This window comes from Gobius niger, assembly GCF_951799975.1.
Source record: "Gobius niger genome assembly, chromosome: 21".
NCBI classification, from domain to species: Eukaryota; Metazoa; Chordata; class Actinopteri; order Gobiiformes; family Gobiidae; genus Gobius; species Gobius niger.
In genome coordinates this window covers 6,926,409-6,939,291 of record NC_136872.1, presented here as the reverse complement: position 1 = coordinate 6,939,291, position 12,883 = coordinate 6,926,409, and the positions used below count along the sequence as shown (strand labels likewise).

The following is a 12,883-nucleotide window of genomic DNA, read 5'->3' as shown; positions in this document are numbered from 1 at the left end:
CCAAAAAACACAAAAAATGAAATATTTTTAAATTTCAAATCCAAAATGGGAAATTTCTGGTCTGGCTGATGTGGCCTGATGTGTGTGTAAAATGACCCGAAGGATTTGTTTCTAAGTTGATATTTGTTTATGTAGCGGCAATTTTAGTATAACTCGTTGCGTTGTGGGAGCTTCCACACAAAAATGTGCTTTTCACTATAATAATAATAATAATAATAATAATAATAATAATTATTATTATTATTATTATTATTATTATTATTATTATTATTATTATTATTATTATTATTATTATTATTATTATTATTATTATAAGCCTAATGTGTGTGTGTGTTTTTAAAATCTTTTATTCCTGAATATATTACTATTATCAAACTTGTTACCTTGGTTGGTCGTCCTTGGTCACATGTTTACTTTCACCTTTAACTTTAGCTCAACCAACCTGCGTCTGTACGTCCCACCCTCCGCGCGCTGTGATTGGCTCGCGGGTGGAGGAAGTGTTTGATGCCGGATTGCGATTGGCTGAATCTGAGCACCCCTGACATCAGGGTAGTGTGCCCCGTCAGCGTGTACTCCAGACTCCAAGGAGCTTCTTTACCTCTGCAACATTTTGTTTTTAGAAATGGCAAGCTGGTGTGTACGAGCGGTGAGACAAAGCTACTCTCTCGTAGCTTCACCGGCGCTTATCAGGTAGGAGGGAAATCCATGCGTTTGACTGGCAGCTAAACCAGAGACCTGCTGTTATGTCACGGCAAAAATCAGATGTGGCTAACATTGAGCTGCTAAAATGCGATCATCCTACGCTATTGACCTTTGTTGAACAACATTTGTGATCAAAATACAATGGATGAATATTATTCTCGTCTCTGATAATCCTGTGATGAATACTATCAGTGTAACTAAGTTGTTAGCATGTGTCATTAGCATGTCATTGCTACTGAGAAAGTGATGTAACTCATGCTCAATCGAGCCATGTTTTATAGTTTTATATTCAATTATGTTACTTTATGCTTTATACTTCAAGACTTCAAGTTAAGTGTCAAGTGAGTTTAGATTTTAACTCCTGACTTAGCTTTCTTGTTATCATTATTTATACTTTAACCATCATTTTTGTCGTAGGTAGAAATGTCATATTGCTCATGTACACAAAAGTTGTCAAAGTCATTGTGTTTTGCGTATTTTTACCCTTTCAAATAATCCTTGGAAGTTGGATGATGAAACATGACATTGACATGCTGTTCTCACCACCTTACCATTGTGTCTCTGCTATTTCTTATTATTCAATATGACAGATCATATTTAGAAAGTCTGCAAAGTATTTTTACCTTGAGTATGTAATGACTATCTACTAGATTAGATACTAGTGTACTAGTGTAGTGATACTAGTGTAAGTATTAATAACGGCCAAGGTTTTGTTTTGTTGACAACCCCACTATAATGAAAAACTATGTAGTTCATAAAAAAGTAACAGTATCTGCTAAGTTTGGGTAGGCTACTAAAATATTCCTAAAATACTCTTATGTCTGACCATTGTATGCACATCGATGTCCATCCTGGAAATAATTTTGCCATATTTCTCCCTTCCATTAGTCCACGAGTCAATTTAGAATTTTTATACTTTGGATCTTTCTTTTCTTGTTTTCTTTCTTGAGCAGAGCATCTCCGCGGTTGTTGTGCACAGCCACGCAGCAGAAGAATGGGGACGAGGAGGCGGACAGACCGGAGCAGAGTGCGGCCGAGAAGGCCCTGCAGGAGGAGAAGAGCAAACTGGACGAACAGCTCAAAGACATGACAGTATGGATAAATCTGGCTTCTTTTAAAAATATATTCAGACAAGGCAAGGGTTGCACTGTTGCCTGTTTGAATTTGTCTTAATATTAAAGTAACACCTCCTGAATCTGTGTGAACACTCTCTTAAGAAAGACATGTAAAAGCAATCAAATGGTCTTCATTTCCAGGAAAAATACAAGCGGGCGTTGGCGGACACAGAAAACCTCAGAACGAGGAGTCAGAAGATGATTGAAGATGCTAAATTATTTGGTAAGATCTCCTGCTTTAATGTTGTTGGTTTTGATCAGTTGTTTTCTCCATCAGTGGCCTGCAGTTGACCATGCTGACCACTAGATGTCAGGGATGTGCTTTACGGTGTTACTGAGCTGCTCTAGAACTATGTGGAAAGCATTGTTTTGTTTGTTTTTTATTTTAAAAGTCTAAAATCGTTGGATCTTTGGAGATTTACTAAGCTAAATTACTGTCTTTACGTTGTTTCAATCACAAGACTTTTTCCTGTAATGGGTGCACATTTTATGATTAACTTTTTTCTCATATCATTTGTTGTTTTTGTTCTGACTCTACAGGTATCCAGGGCTTCTGTAAAGACCTCCTGGAGGTGGCGGACATCTTGGAGAAGGCCACCGAGAGCGTGCCCAAGGAGGAGGTGACCAGCCAGAACCCGCACCTGAAGAACCTTTACGACGGCCTGGTGATGACCGAAGTCCAGATCCAGAAAGTCTTCACCAAACACGGCCTGGTCAAGCTCAACCCGGACGGACTGAAGTTCGACCCGTACGAACACGAGGCTCTCTTCCACGCGCCGGTGGAGGGGAAGGAGCCAGGGACCGTCGCCGTGGTTACCAAAGTAGGCTACAAGCTGCACGGACGCACCCTCCGGCCGGCTCTAGTGGGCGTGGCCAAGGCACCCTAGTCCGGACTGAACGCGCGGCAGTGAATGGGACGTTTGTGTTGCCTCAGTGGACGACAGAGAGTGCAGTGGACTGGTTATGGCACCCTGTAATCCTGTCCTCCCCCCCCCCCACCCTTAGGTGCCTCAAGGGAAGGTCAACAGGACTCGGGACAAGATTCAAGGTTTTAGCAATTTCCATTTACAGTTTGTAATTATTCGAGTAACTTAATTTCTGAAAGCATCTTGAAAAACTATATCATTCCTGCCCATCTAATTTAGACCTGTACTCTTCTGTGTTTTGAAAGTGTAACGTATATAATGAGAAGTCCACAAAGTGCAAAAGAAATGAAAACATGACGGTCTTTCTATATTATATGTTGACTAATCGTGTAAAAGGGGTTTGACAGCAGTGTTACATGGACCTCTCGTCGTGCTAATTGTCTCAATAAACGGCACAACTTTCAATCACAGGCTTTTGTTTCATGTTTGGACGGCCTTTCTAAACACAAGAGGGCAGGGACATTCCTAAAGTGAAAGTCAGAGTTGGCCAAAGTAATTGATTTCATGACTTGAGTGAAAGAAACTGCAGATCCTACTTGTCATGTATAACGCCAATAGAAGTAAAAGTTGCCAAGTATTTGCTGTGGAAAATTCTTAATAGAAAGTAGAAAATAAACTTTTCTTACCGTGAGTCAGGGGAATCTGCACACTGCCACCTACTGGTCTGGAGGGTACACTTACAAGACTTTTAAATGAGAACAATGCTGCCAATTCTATCGTTACTATTTTTGCCTTGGAGCCTGTATTGAAATAGTAGTGGGGTTGAAAGTAACACGTTTCTCAGCCAAAATATTACTCAAGCAAAGTACAGATCATACACAAGTATTTGAGGAAATGTACAGACTGTCTCTCAGATACTTCTGACCAGAGGTGGGTGGAGTAAAATATTTACTCAAATAAGAGTAACATTGTTTTCAAATAATTATACTAAAAAGGGTGGCCCAAGTAAAAAAGTACTCAAATTGTTGAGTACAGTGAACGAAAAAGTCCGATTTATTTTCAATGACGCCATAAATTGTGTGAATCATGTGGAATTCGTGATATTTCCAAAGAAAATTACAAGAAAATGGCAGAAAATACAAATAAAACAAAATAATTCTTAAAAACAAGGTGCACGAGACCATCTAAAACTATTTTAAAATGAAGTCTTTGCCACTTAAATATTTACTCACAGTGGAAAAAGTAACAATAAGAGTACAGCTACTTCGGTATAATTTTACTCAAGTAGAAAAAAAGTAACAGTACAGTAACAGTAGTAAAAAGTACCAGCCCTGTATGAAACTGGCTATTCTCCGGGGAGTGCCAAACTTAAACCCCGCCCCCTTTAAATAAGCTGTACACAAAGTGAAAGTGCTTTACAAATGAGACCCAAACGCGCACATTAAAACCCAGGAGACTTGTTTGTATAAAGCCTTTGCACTTTAATGAGCTCACTTTTATGTGCAACTGAAAAACAGCAGAATGTCGACAGCAGAAAGCCCCACAGCGAACGGCACGAGACCTCACAGAGCAAATCTCTGCTATTCCATAGTTTTCTTTGTATCAAAAAGCAAGGAACAAAAATACTGTACATTTTTTACAGATTTATGGTACAAAACTATTTACAGAGTGGACATTATCAAATTAGAAAAAAAAACAACAAATGCCCTTGACATTTTTTTTTTCTTATTACAAAAACAATACATACTTGGTAATTTAACAGCAACAACAATGACCAGTGTGCACCAGAACGTCTCCTTAAAAGCCTTCAATTTGGAAAAGCCATGCTCAACACTTTTTCGATGGAAGACAACAGTTCACTTTTTAATAAATTGAAGGTAATTAAAGCACTTATGAACGCCGACATCTTACAAAAAGTAGACCTTTTTTTTTTTTTCTTTGTTCATTTGCATTTTTAAATAATGCCCCAACAGATTGATTTCACCAAAAATAGCTAAGCCAGGGCAGAGATAGCCAGATAAAAATGGACATCGATGTAACATGTTAATAGTTAAAGTGAATATGACAAGCGTTTATGTTTTTCTAATTATAACTCAGGATAGACGGGATAATGCTTACGTATTAGTCTAGGTTTCACAGCAGGAAAGTGACCAAGTCACGAATTTCCCAAGTTTTAGCAAAATATTGGCTGTAATTGTGTGAACTATGTTCCAACAGAGAAAGTTTGACTTGTCATATGCACAGTAAGCAGCTATTAGAAAGAGAATGTATAGGCAAAGTGGTAGAAAATTCACAGCTTAAATGCGTTTCTTTTTTTTCTTTTGGATTGGATACTACATTGCACAGAGTCTTACCCATATCTGCCGTTGATTTCACTATACACTACTTCTGCGTATGAAGCCCTTTAGAAAAGCTCCATTACTACACTCCTGTAACTGTGCCTACATTTTCTTCGCTCCTAACCACCATATGCCAAGCAATGCGCTGCAAGTCGAAAGGGCAAAGGGTAAGATCCCCTCACCAGCTACACACAAACTTCACCATTCAGTTCAAATAAATTGGCATAGCAACATTACCAACCCAATTTTCTTAGATCTTAACAAAAAATGTCCATATTTTATAAATGTCATCTACAATGTAAAAATATACACCTGTTTTCCAATGTAAGAAAATATTCCTTTGACAGTTTTTTTTTTTTTTTTAAATATACATCTTATTCTACCACAATATCTTATTTTCTTTCCTTTCTCCACCAACAATCAAGACATCTAGTTGGTGGGAGGGAGGAAGTAAACTAGAACTTCCGTTCAAGTTGCAAATGCAGTCTCTTGTTTTGGCCTTGGTAAATGAAAAGTGAATTTTGGTCGTACCTTAAAACAGTCTGCAATAATCTGGTCATTTATGATGGAAATGGTTTCTCAGATTGTTAAGTAGCTTTGCCTTTACCACATCTTGAGAACTAAAACATCCAATACACAATTTTACCTGCCACGGACTGATCCATTGCCAGCATTTGAACATTCTGCCAACAACTGCCGCTCCAAAATCAGCCATTGGTACATGTTTTCTTCAGTCTGACAATTTAATCAGCGCTGAAACATGAATTGAAATGTCAGCACAATTGAAAATGAAATGGTCGTAATTAGTAAATTGCAAATATCTTTCCTCTTTTTAAATAAAATCTTCTCTCAAATGGCAATGCTATTCGAATATATTCAAAATGTCCGCTGTAAAACTGATCTTGATTCAAATATACCTTGCAAATACAATCGGAATCTTAGGATCAGAGACGTTGCGATTACTCACATTTCCCATAGTCTTTCCGCCATAATTTAAACATATGTCTTTAAGTAAACATTGGGACAGCTGAACTAAAGACTACGAGGCATCTCTCGATATCCACCCGCTCTCCGTGAGGAAGGTGAGGATGCGCTTTTTCAAGACTTTATCCAGGTAGCTCGGCAGACGGCTCTTGGAGGGAATCCCCTGGCGCTTCTGGAGATGATCTTTGATGATGATGGTCTTCACAGTCAGGTACCTCGCCGGGCTGAGGTTCAGCGAGTTACAGAGCACCTTCTCGCGGTCCGACAGCAGCTCGAAACCTGGCAGGTTCTCGATGGCGGCGAACTCTCCGTCCTTGCTCTCCTCTTTGATGCCGCTGACCCCGCCCATCCCCCCGGCGGCCCCGCCCCCTCCGGCGCCGCCGCCCAGTCCCATCCCGGAGCCGATCCCGCCGCTTCCGCCGCTGCCGCGCTTCGACGTCACCACGCTTTTGTTCTCCTTGCGTTTTTCCCGCTTGTGTCGAGCGGCTTCGTATTCGACCGTCTCGTCCAGGCGCGTGATGCCGTTTCGCCGATACCTCTGGAGTTCCCGCACCTTCGCTCTCAGTATTCTCTCCTTGTGCATGTTCTCGAAAAAGTCTTCAAATTCCCTATGCGCCATGAACTGACACAAACTCTTCAACCGGGCGCGCTGATCCTTCTCCTCCTTTGTGATTTTCCGCTTCGGTGTGCTCGGGGCATTCGCCGACGCCCCCGCTGTGGTCGAGCCTTGACCGACGGCGCCGCTAGCAAGTCCCGCGGCGCCCAAACCTCCAGCAGTACCCGGGGCACCCAACGACCCCGGCTTTTCCTTATCTTTCTTGTCTTTGCCCAGAAACGCCGGGACCAGACTGTAATCCCGAGCGATGTTCTTGCGCCGCTGCCGCTCTCGCAGCTTCCGAACGTACATGTCCACGTGCGCGCGCTTCATGTCGATGTCCACGTCCTCGTCGTCGTAGTTCACCGACAGGGCGCTGATCAGCTTCTCCGCGTCCTGGTCGTACTCGATTTCGTAGTCGTCCCGCAGGGGCATGTAGCCCAGTTGCTGCTGCTCGGGCAGGCTGATGTCCAGCGGCGGGAGAGGGGTGGTGAGGCTGGGGGAGAGGGGGCCTCCGCTGGGGCAGGTGTGGTCGGTCACCCGGTTGGGGATGCTGTCCGGGATGCAGGCCTTCCCGAGGTTTCCGTGGATGTACATGGTGACGTAGTGCTCCATCACTTCCTGAGGGGTGCGCGACGGTCCCACGTGAGCCGCCATGTCCTCCTATGGAACGTACACAAGTAATAGTCAGGGCCAGCTTGTGTCCAGATACATAAGCCCACAAAAAATAGGTTAAAATAGATTGATTTTTAGAGAGGACTATGAACATTACATTATACATGCTCTCCATACTCTCCTGGTATATAAATACTTTCTTACTTTGGCACTGGATCCCTGTCTTTCAAACAGAACACACGGGTGGGAATGTTCCAAAAGCCCAATAAAACAACATTTCACCATGCAACATTGATAGTTGTGCACTTGTTGATAACTCTGCACAATCCAACTAACTCTTGCCATCGAAGTTACAGAAATAAGAGACAACTTTCTCAGCTAAACGCATGGGCATTCGAGCTCATTTCCCCAAAGAAAGTGTTCAAAGTGACATACCCAGTTCCCAAAGCCGTACTGCTCGATGGCATCCAACAGCGACTGCTCTTCCCTGCCGGTCCAGCCTCCCTCCGCTTCGGGACCCCAGAGCGAGAAGCGGCCGCCGTCCACCAGCTGGTAACCGTGCCATCTGCGGTGGTTGCTGATCTCCGCGCCCGCCGAGAAGCACTCCGGGCACAGCTCGATGTCAGGACACTCCGTGCAGCGAAGCCGGAGGTTCGTGACATCCGAAAGGCAGTTAACGCAGTACTTTTTCCCCAGGTCGGCCATGTTGTCTGGCTCCTGCTTCTTGTTGTTGGAGGCAGAAGTTGGCGCCTGCGCAGTGCGGTTTGGCGCAGAGGGCTCGCGAGAATAAAATCTTGGCATTTCGCTCGGGGGCGGGATTTATTCGCTCAGGTTTTGATTAAATGAATGCATAAATGTAAAATATATATAAAACTGATAATGATGCATTGAATCTAGTTATTATTCGTATATTTGAATAATATAATGATTAATATTATTCTCTCTTTTTTCTGGCACAACATAAGAGGGAAAAAACTCTTCTGCTTCGTAAAATGTATCTCGCATTTTAAGAAAAAAATAATCATATGTCGAAATTAATTAAACTCTTCATCAATGCAACAAGAATCACTGAGGTGCGCCACTCGGACGAAATGCCTTAAATTTAAGTCCTTATTAATATTCATGAGAGGGCGCCGGTGATTGGCTCAAAACAGAAGTTTCCACGGCAACCAGCACAACAACCCATTGGCTTATTGACAAGATTAGCAGAGCTATAGGCCTGATAACCCTTTTATTTTACATCTGCTGTTTAAAATGAGTATAGAAATAGGCCAAGGAGACCACTCAGGAAATGTGGATTCAAGGGTGATATCAGCGCATTCAACGGATAAAAGTCTCACTCCTGTTCCTTTTACAGATGTGGGGAAAGAAGTTGACAATGTTCAAGCCACCATTTTGTCTGAGAATGAAGAAGAAAACTCGGTCAAGACACCAGAATCCAAAGAAGAAAAAGATCCAGAAGAAGATATCAATACAGATCATTTACCTAATCAATCAGAATTTACAGAAGAAAAGCTTATAGGTAAGGACTAAAGACTGGTCTACACCTAGCCTAACAATGTGGAACTATAAATGATGCATTCACTCCTTTTCAACAACATACTCACTCTGGCTGTAACTGAGTAACTGTAACTGAGTAGCAATGAGCAAGAATCACTATGTCGTCCCTTTATAGCTTGTAGAATGCAAGGCAAGGTAAAGCAAATGTAATTATCTAGATCACTTTTCATACACAAAATGATTCAAAAGGCATGCTTTACAGACCAAGATGTGTTAAATACATGTTGAATGAAAAGCATAAACCATATCACATATATTCATATTTGTCTTAACATTGCAGATGTCACACAAGTCCACAATGACGACATATCACCTGACCATGGGAGTCCTTCTCCTACACCAGTGGAATCCACAGAAGAAAAGCTTCCAGATTCAGGCCTCCTGACCTACCCTACAAATGAAGACAGGGGTGACAGGGTAACTAGTCAACAAAGTGCGTCCCGTGAAGAGAGATCCCCCTGCGGTGATGGAGATGCGCCCTCCCAACACGATCTTGACACCTCGGAAAGCAAAACCTCCCTTGTACATGGAAGATCCGACAGTGCCTACACCCCTAGTTATGAAGAATACACCCTTGTTCTTGAACAGCTAAATGAAGAAAGAGTCAACGCCATTGAACACATTAAAAGGTTGCAAATGAAGCTCGCTCCAGTACTGGCCAAGAAGACTAAAGAAGAGCTGGAGAGGGTCCTGCAGGGGCCAATGCAGATGGAAAGTTTTGAGCGCTGTCTAGAAGTGCTAACAGAACTTAAGGAGAAGATGAAGGAGGATGAAGCGACGGCTGAGCGGGAGATGGAAACTCTGAGAGTGCTCGCGGAGGAGAAGCTAAGCAAGGTCAGTTATAGCCTTAGACCAGAGAGATGATCCATATTTATATGAAGAACAGGTTGTACTCTATCTTGTCACATTAAAAACTCAAAGACAGTAGCTAGTGTCACCTTTGTCCACTTTATAAAGAAGTAAAAGAAGGGGCTCTCGAGTTATCTTCTGTACTCTGTAGTTGAAGTGTAGTAATGCACACTGCAGGGACAGCTCAAGCAGCCCACAGTCAGCTTTCTACCTCCACCTCAAAGCCACCAACCACTCCTTTGAGGACAATGAGGTTAACATTTTAACTCAAGAGAAAAATTGGTTTGAAATATGGGTCAAAGGAGCAATTTTTTGTGAAGAAACTAAACCCTTCCATGACCAGAAATGGACGACTAAGATTTCATCTGTCCTCTGTGTACAGCAGCCTGGAGGGCTCTGTCATGCTAATGAGGCTGAAACCGGGCGCGGCACAGCTGTCGACCACTGCTCCTCACCGGTTGCCCTAGTGACATTGAAGGATGGGTTAAATGCGGAGGACAAATTTCCCTACGGGGACAATAATGCACACAAACAAACACAACTCAGCCCGGGTCAAATCAATAGGCTGGTACTTGGCATCGATCAGCTAGGGTCATTTAGACTGAAACTCATGTGAGAGTAGGATCATCGTCTGTACAAAGGTGTTTACCCACAGGTGAGAGTAGCCGTTCAGGGGACTAAAGGGACTATACAGAGTTTAAAATGAAGTATTTTACTCCCCCTACATGTTCACCACAACTGGCTCTAATCCTATCCTGCACTGTCACTCAAAAAGTTCTCACTTTGGGTCCGAATTGGTGTCATGCACAAGCTTAATATATAACCTGCAGTTACAGGTATGACCTGAGGTGGCAGTAGTTACTATATAATGGCCAACTTGCCTTTAAGTGTTGCTGAGGAAGCCTTTTGGATGAGAGGGGAAAGGTCCTACACTTTAACTACTAAGTACAGATGATTTACAACTCCTGTACGAGTGAGAGCCTACACAGACATATTGCGCCTGACAGTTTGTGCCATGGACAATGAGTCAAATGATACAAGAACTTTGTGCTTGTTTATGTTCATGTGAATAGGCACATGAGCTAGGTTTTACATTTGCAATGAGAAAATTGTAGTCTGCCATGGAAAACGTTCCTGCCCAAGTGTCTGAAGAGTCTGTCTGAATGCTACATCCACTTTGAACCTTATACAAACCACACTATCTATTGCACACTTTCTAAAACAACTTTATACATTTTGAAGTAGCAGTCTCGATTGAAAGGAGCCAATGAGATCAGATGGACCACTGAAGCAGACACACTATGAATACCAAAGTGCTGCTGTCAATGCTCCCACTGTGAGATTAATCAAGTGCTGCTTGAAAATGGACACATAGTTGGGGAATCACTTATAGGGGATCTCAAATAGTGCGATAATAAAAGTGTCCACAAGTAATTTTGTTTACAGCAGATAAAAAAACAGCAACTGAGCATTTTCATTTACGAAAATTTTCTTTGCACTTTGAGCGGAATACTGTGATATAACACATTTTACTTTCAGGTGGACAAAGAATGGCAGGATTTACTGTCTCTGAAGAGGGACGTGGCGCTGACGGTGCTAAGCCGGCGCATGGCTAAACCGCATGCCCTGGCCAGAGTGGAGGCGGCTCTGGCCTCGGAGCAGATGTACCAGGACGAGCTGACCAGAGTGCGCCTTCACAACTTCAGCCTGGAGAACAGGATCCGCGGGCTGAAGGGGGCGATCAGCGAGGCGGACAGGAACGCCACCAACCCCTTCCAGCGCGAGTACGAGAAGCTCCACGCCAAGAGGACGGAGAGGAAGAAGTACGTGGAGAAACAGACGGAAGAGGCGCTCAGAGTGCAGAAGAACGTGGTGAGAAAATTGCAGGTGGGTTCCATAACCTTTGACTTAATAGAAAACCAAAATGGACGTTTGATTGTGGAAGTATAGGGTGTAATGGATTTGGCAAGTGGAAATCTAACCTCAAGCAAGGAGGTGCTGAGTTCAATTCCTGGACTGTGTGGCTGGGGTTGTAATGAAGAAAATTAAACCTGATCTGAGATGTGTCAAGAAAAAGGAAGTCACTTGACCGAGCCTTTAATTGTGTGAGCATAAAAGAGTGAATGAATGAAGTGTGAATTATTACCTGGTCACCTAATAGCTACAAGAATCACATGCATTTCACAACATCGAAATGTCTTATGTCCTTTTATTCCCAATTTGTGTTTAATTTAGACGCTGTCCGATACCAAGAGGAAAATCTACTGCCTTGAGACTGAAATCCAGCATAAAAGTAATGAACTGGCCCAAGTGGACGCCATTATAGCTCAAAAGAGAGAGAAGCTTGCCGGCATCAAACAATCTCAAAGCCGCCTACAGAGGGACAACGTGAAGCTGAAGGAGAAGTGTGGCCTGCTGGGAAATGAAGTCCTGCTCAGAGACTACAGCCACACCACCAAGGCCAACGCTATCCTGGAGGAAAGACTGAAGAATCTAAAGCACCGGCATGCTGATTTCCAATTCTCCCTGGGCAGGGGCAGGAAGAGGCTCGAGGCAACATGATGTGCACGTTATCAATACTGTACTACAAAAGCACCAACATTTTGACCAACAGTGTATTATTAAGGTTGAGATGTAAAGGGCACTTGCCTTAACCAAGTGCATTTTCTCCAGTTCAGCATTATCCAAATCTAAAAGGTTTTGGTCACACATTTTTGTCGTTTTTTTCTGTCTCTTTTTTGTCACATTTTGGTCACTTTTTGTTCCTTTTCTGTTTCTCTGTTGTGGCTGTTTTTGTTGCATATACAACACTTTTTTGTCACCGGTTGAGAATCTAAATTCATATTTGTTTGTTCTGAAAACAAAATATAAATAAAAAAAATATTGTAGGTTCCTCTTTCCGTTGTGAGTTATTATTGCTTACAAATAATATTAGTTAGAAGTAAATTTTCTGTAAAAAGCGTGTGAACATGGCTGGTCCCCTGCCTGATGCATAGTCGCCAGCAGATGGCGGTAACGATCCGGTGACGACAACAGCGAGAGGCGAGCGCACTGTTTACTAAGGAGAAGAAGTCCGCGTGGATGGTGTGCTCTGCTCGTATGCTTTTCCTTCTCTTTGCACACTGAGACGTTTGACTAGGTGAAAATGATCGATCTTGCCCGGGTGTTGCGCACCGGGCTGTAGTCGGTTCTCACGGGGACAACACGGGGACAACACGCCACGCAAGTTTCACCGAATCCCGGTTGAGCCCAACCACA

At 42.9% G+C, this 12,883-nt stretch overlaps 3 protein-coding genes across 3 annotated transcripts; 2 read left to right on the top strand and 1 right to left on the bottom strand.

Moving 5' to 3' along the window:
* The first annotated feature begins 571 nt into the window (after positions 1-571).
* Positions 572-3,148, top strand: grpel1 (GrpE-like 1, mitochondrial). The gene is made up of 4 exons (XM_079579846.1): positions 572-690; positions 1,656-1,794; positions 1,959-2,040; positions 2,358-3,148. The coding sequence occupies exons 1-4, from the start codon at positions 623-625 to the stop codon at positions 2,702-2,704; spliced, it is 636 nt and encodes a 211-aa protein (XP_079435972.1). The 5' UTR covers positions 572-622; the 3' UTR covers positions 2,705-3,148.
* A 1,967-nt stretch (positions 3,149-5,115) lies between these two features.
* On the bottom strand, positions 5,116-7,957 carry tada2b (transcriptional adaptor 2B). Its single transcript, XM_079579813.1, has 2 exons — positions 7,652-7,957; positions 5,116-7,264 (listed from the first exon to the last, which is right to left on the bottom strand). The coding sequence occupies exons 1-2, from the start codon at positions 7,919-7,921 to the stop codon at positions 6,062-6,064; spliced, it is 1,473 nt and encodes a 490-aa protein (XP_079435939.1). The 5' UTR covers positions 7,922-7,957; the 3' UTR covers positions 5,116-6,061.
* Positions 7,728-12,206, top strand: cfap184 (cilia and flagella associated protein 184). Its single transcript, XM_079579814.1, has 5 exons — positions 7,728-7,867; positions 8,574-8,738; positions 9,057-9,610; positions 11,165-11,512; positions 11,861-12,206. Exons 3-5 carry the CDS (start codon positions 9,413-9,415, stop codon positions 12,185-12,187), a joined length of 873 nt encoding a protein of 290 aa, XP_079435940.1. The 5' UTR covers positions 7,728-7,867; positions 8,574-8,738; positions 9,057-9,412; the 3' UTR covers positions 12,188-12,206.
* Positions 12,207-12,883: the final 677 nt, after the last annotated feature.

What these genes read in the sequence shown, in the direction of transcription:
- grpel1 (XM_079579846.1), top strand. Translation starts at nt 623, where the DNA reads ATGGCAAGCTGGTGTGTACGAGCGGTGAGACAAAGCTACTCTCTCGTA. An exon ending in AACAGCTCAAAGACATGACA is followed by an intron (nt 1,795 to 1,958) that starts GTATGGATAAAT and finishes CTTCATTTCCAG; the next exon opens with GAAAAATACAAGCGGGCGTT. An exon ending in TGAAGATGCTAAATTATTTG is followed by an intron (nt 2,041 to 2,357) that starts GTAAGATCTCCT and finishes CTGACTCTACAG; the next exon opens with GTATCCAGGGCTTCTGTAAA.
- cfap184 (XM_079579814.1), top strand. Translation starts at nt 9,413, where the DNA reads ATGAAGCTCGCTCCAGTACTGGCCAAGAAGACTAAAGAAGAGCTGGAG. An exon ending in CGGAGGAGAAGCTAAGCAAG is followed by an intron (nt 9,611 to 11,164) that starts GTCAGTTATAGC and finishes TTTTACTTTCAG; the next exon opens with GTGGACAAAGAATGGCAGGA. An exon ending in ACGTGGTGAGAAAATTGCAG is followed by an intron (nt 11,513 to 11,860) that starts GTGGGTTCCATA and finishes TGTTTAATTTAG; the next exon opens with ACGCTGTCCGATACCAAGAG.
- tada2b (XM_079579813.1), bottom strand. Translation starts at nt 7,921, where the DNA reads ATGGCCGACCTGGGGAAAAAGTACTGCGTTAACTGCCTTTCGGATGTC. An exon ending in AGTACGGCTTTGGGAACTGG is followed by an intron (nt 7,265 to 7,651) that starts GTATGTCACTTT and finishes TACGTTCCATAG; the next exon opens with GAGGACATGGCGGCTCACGT.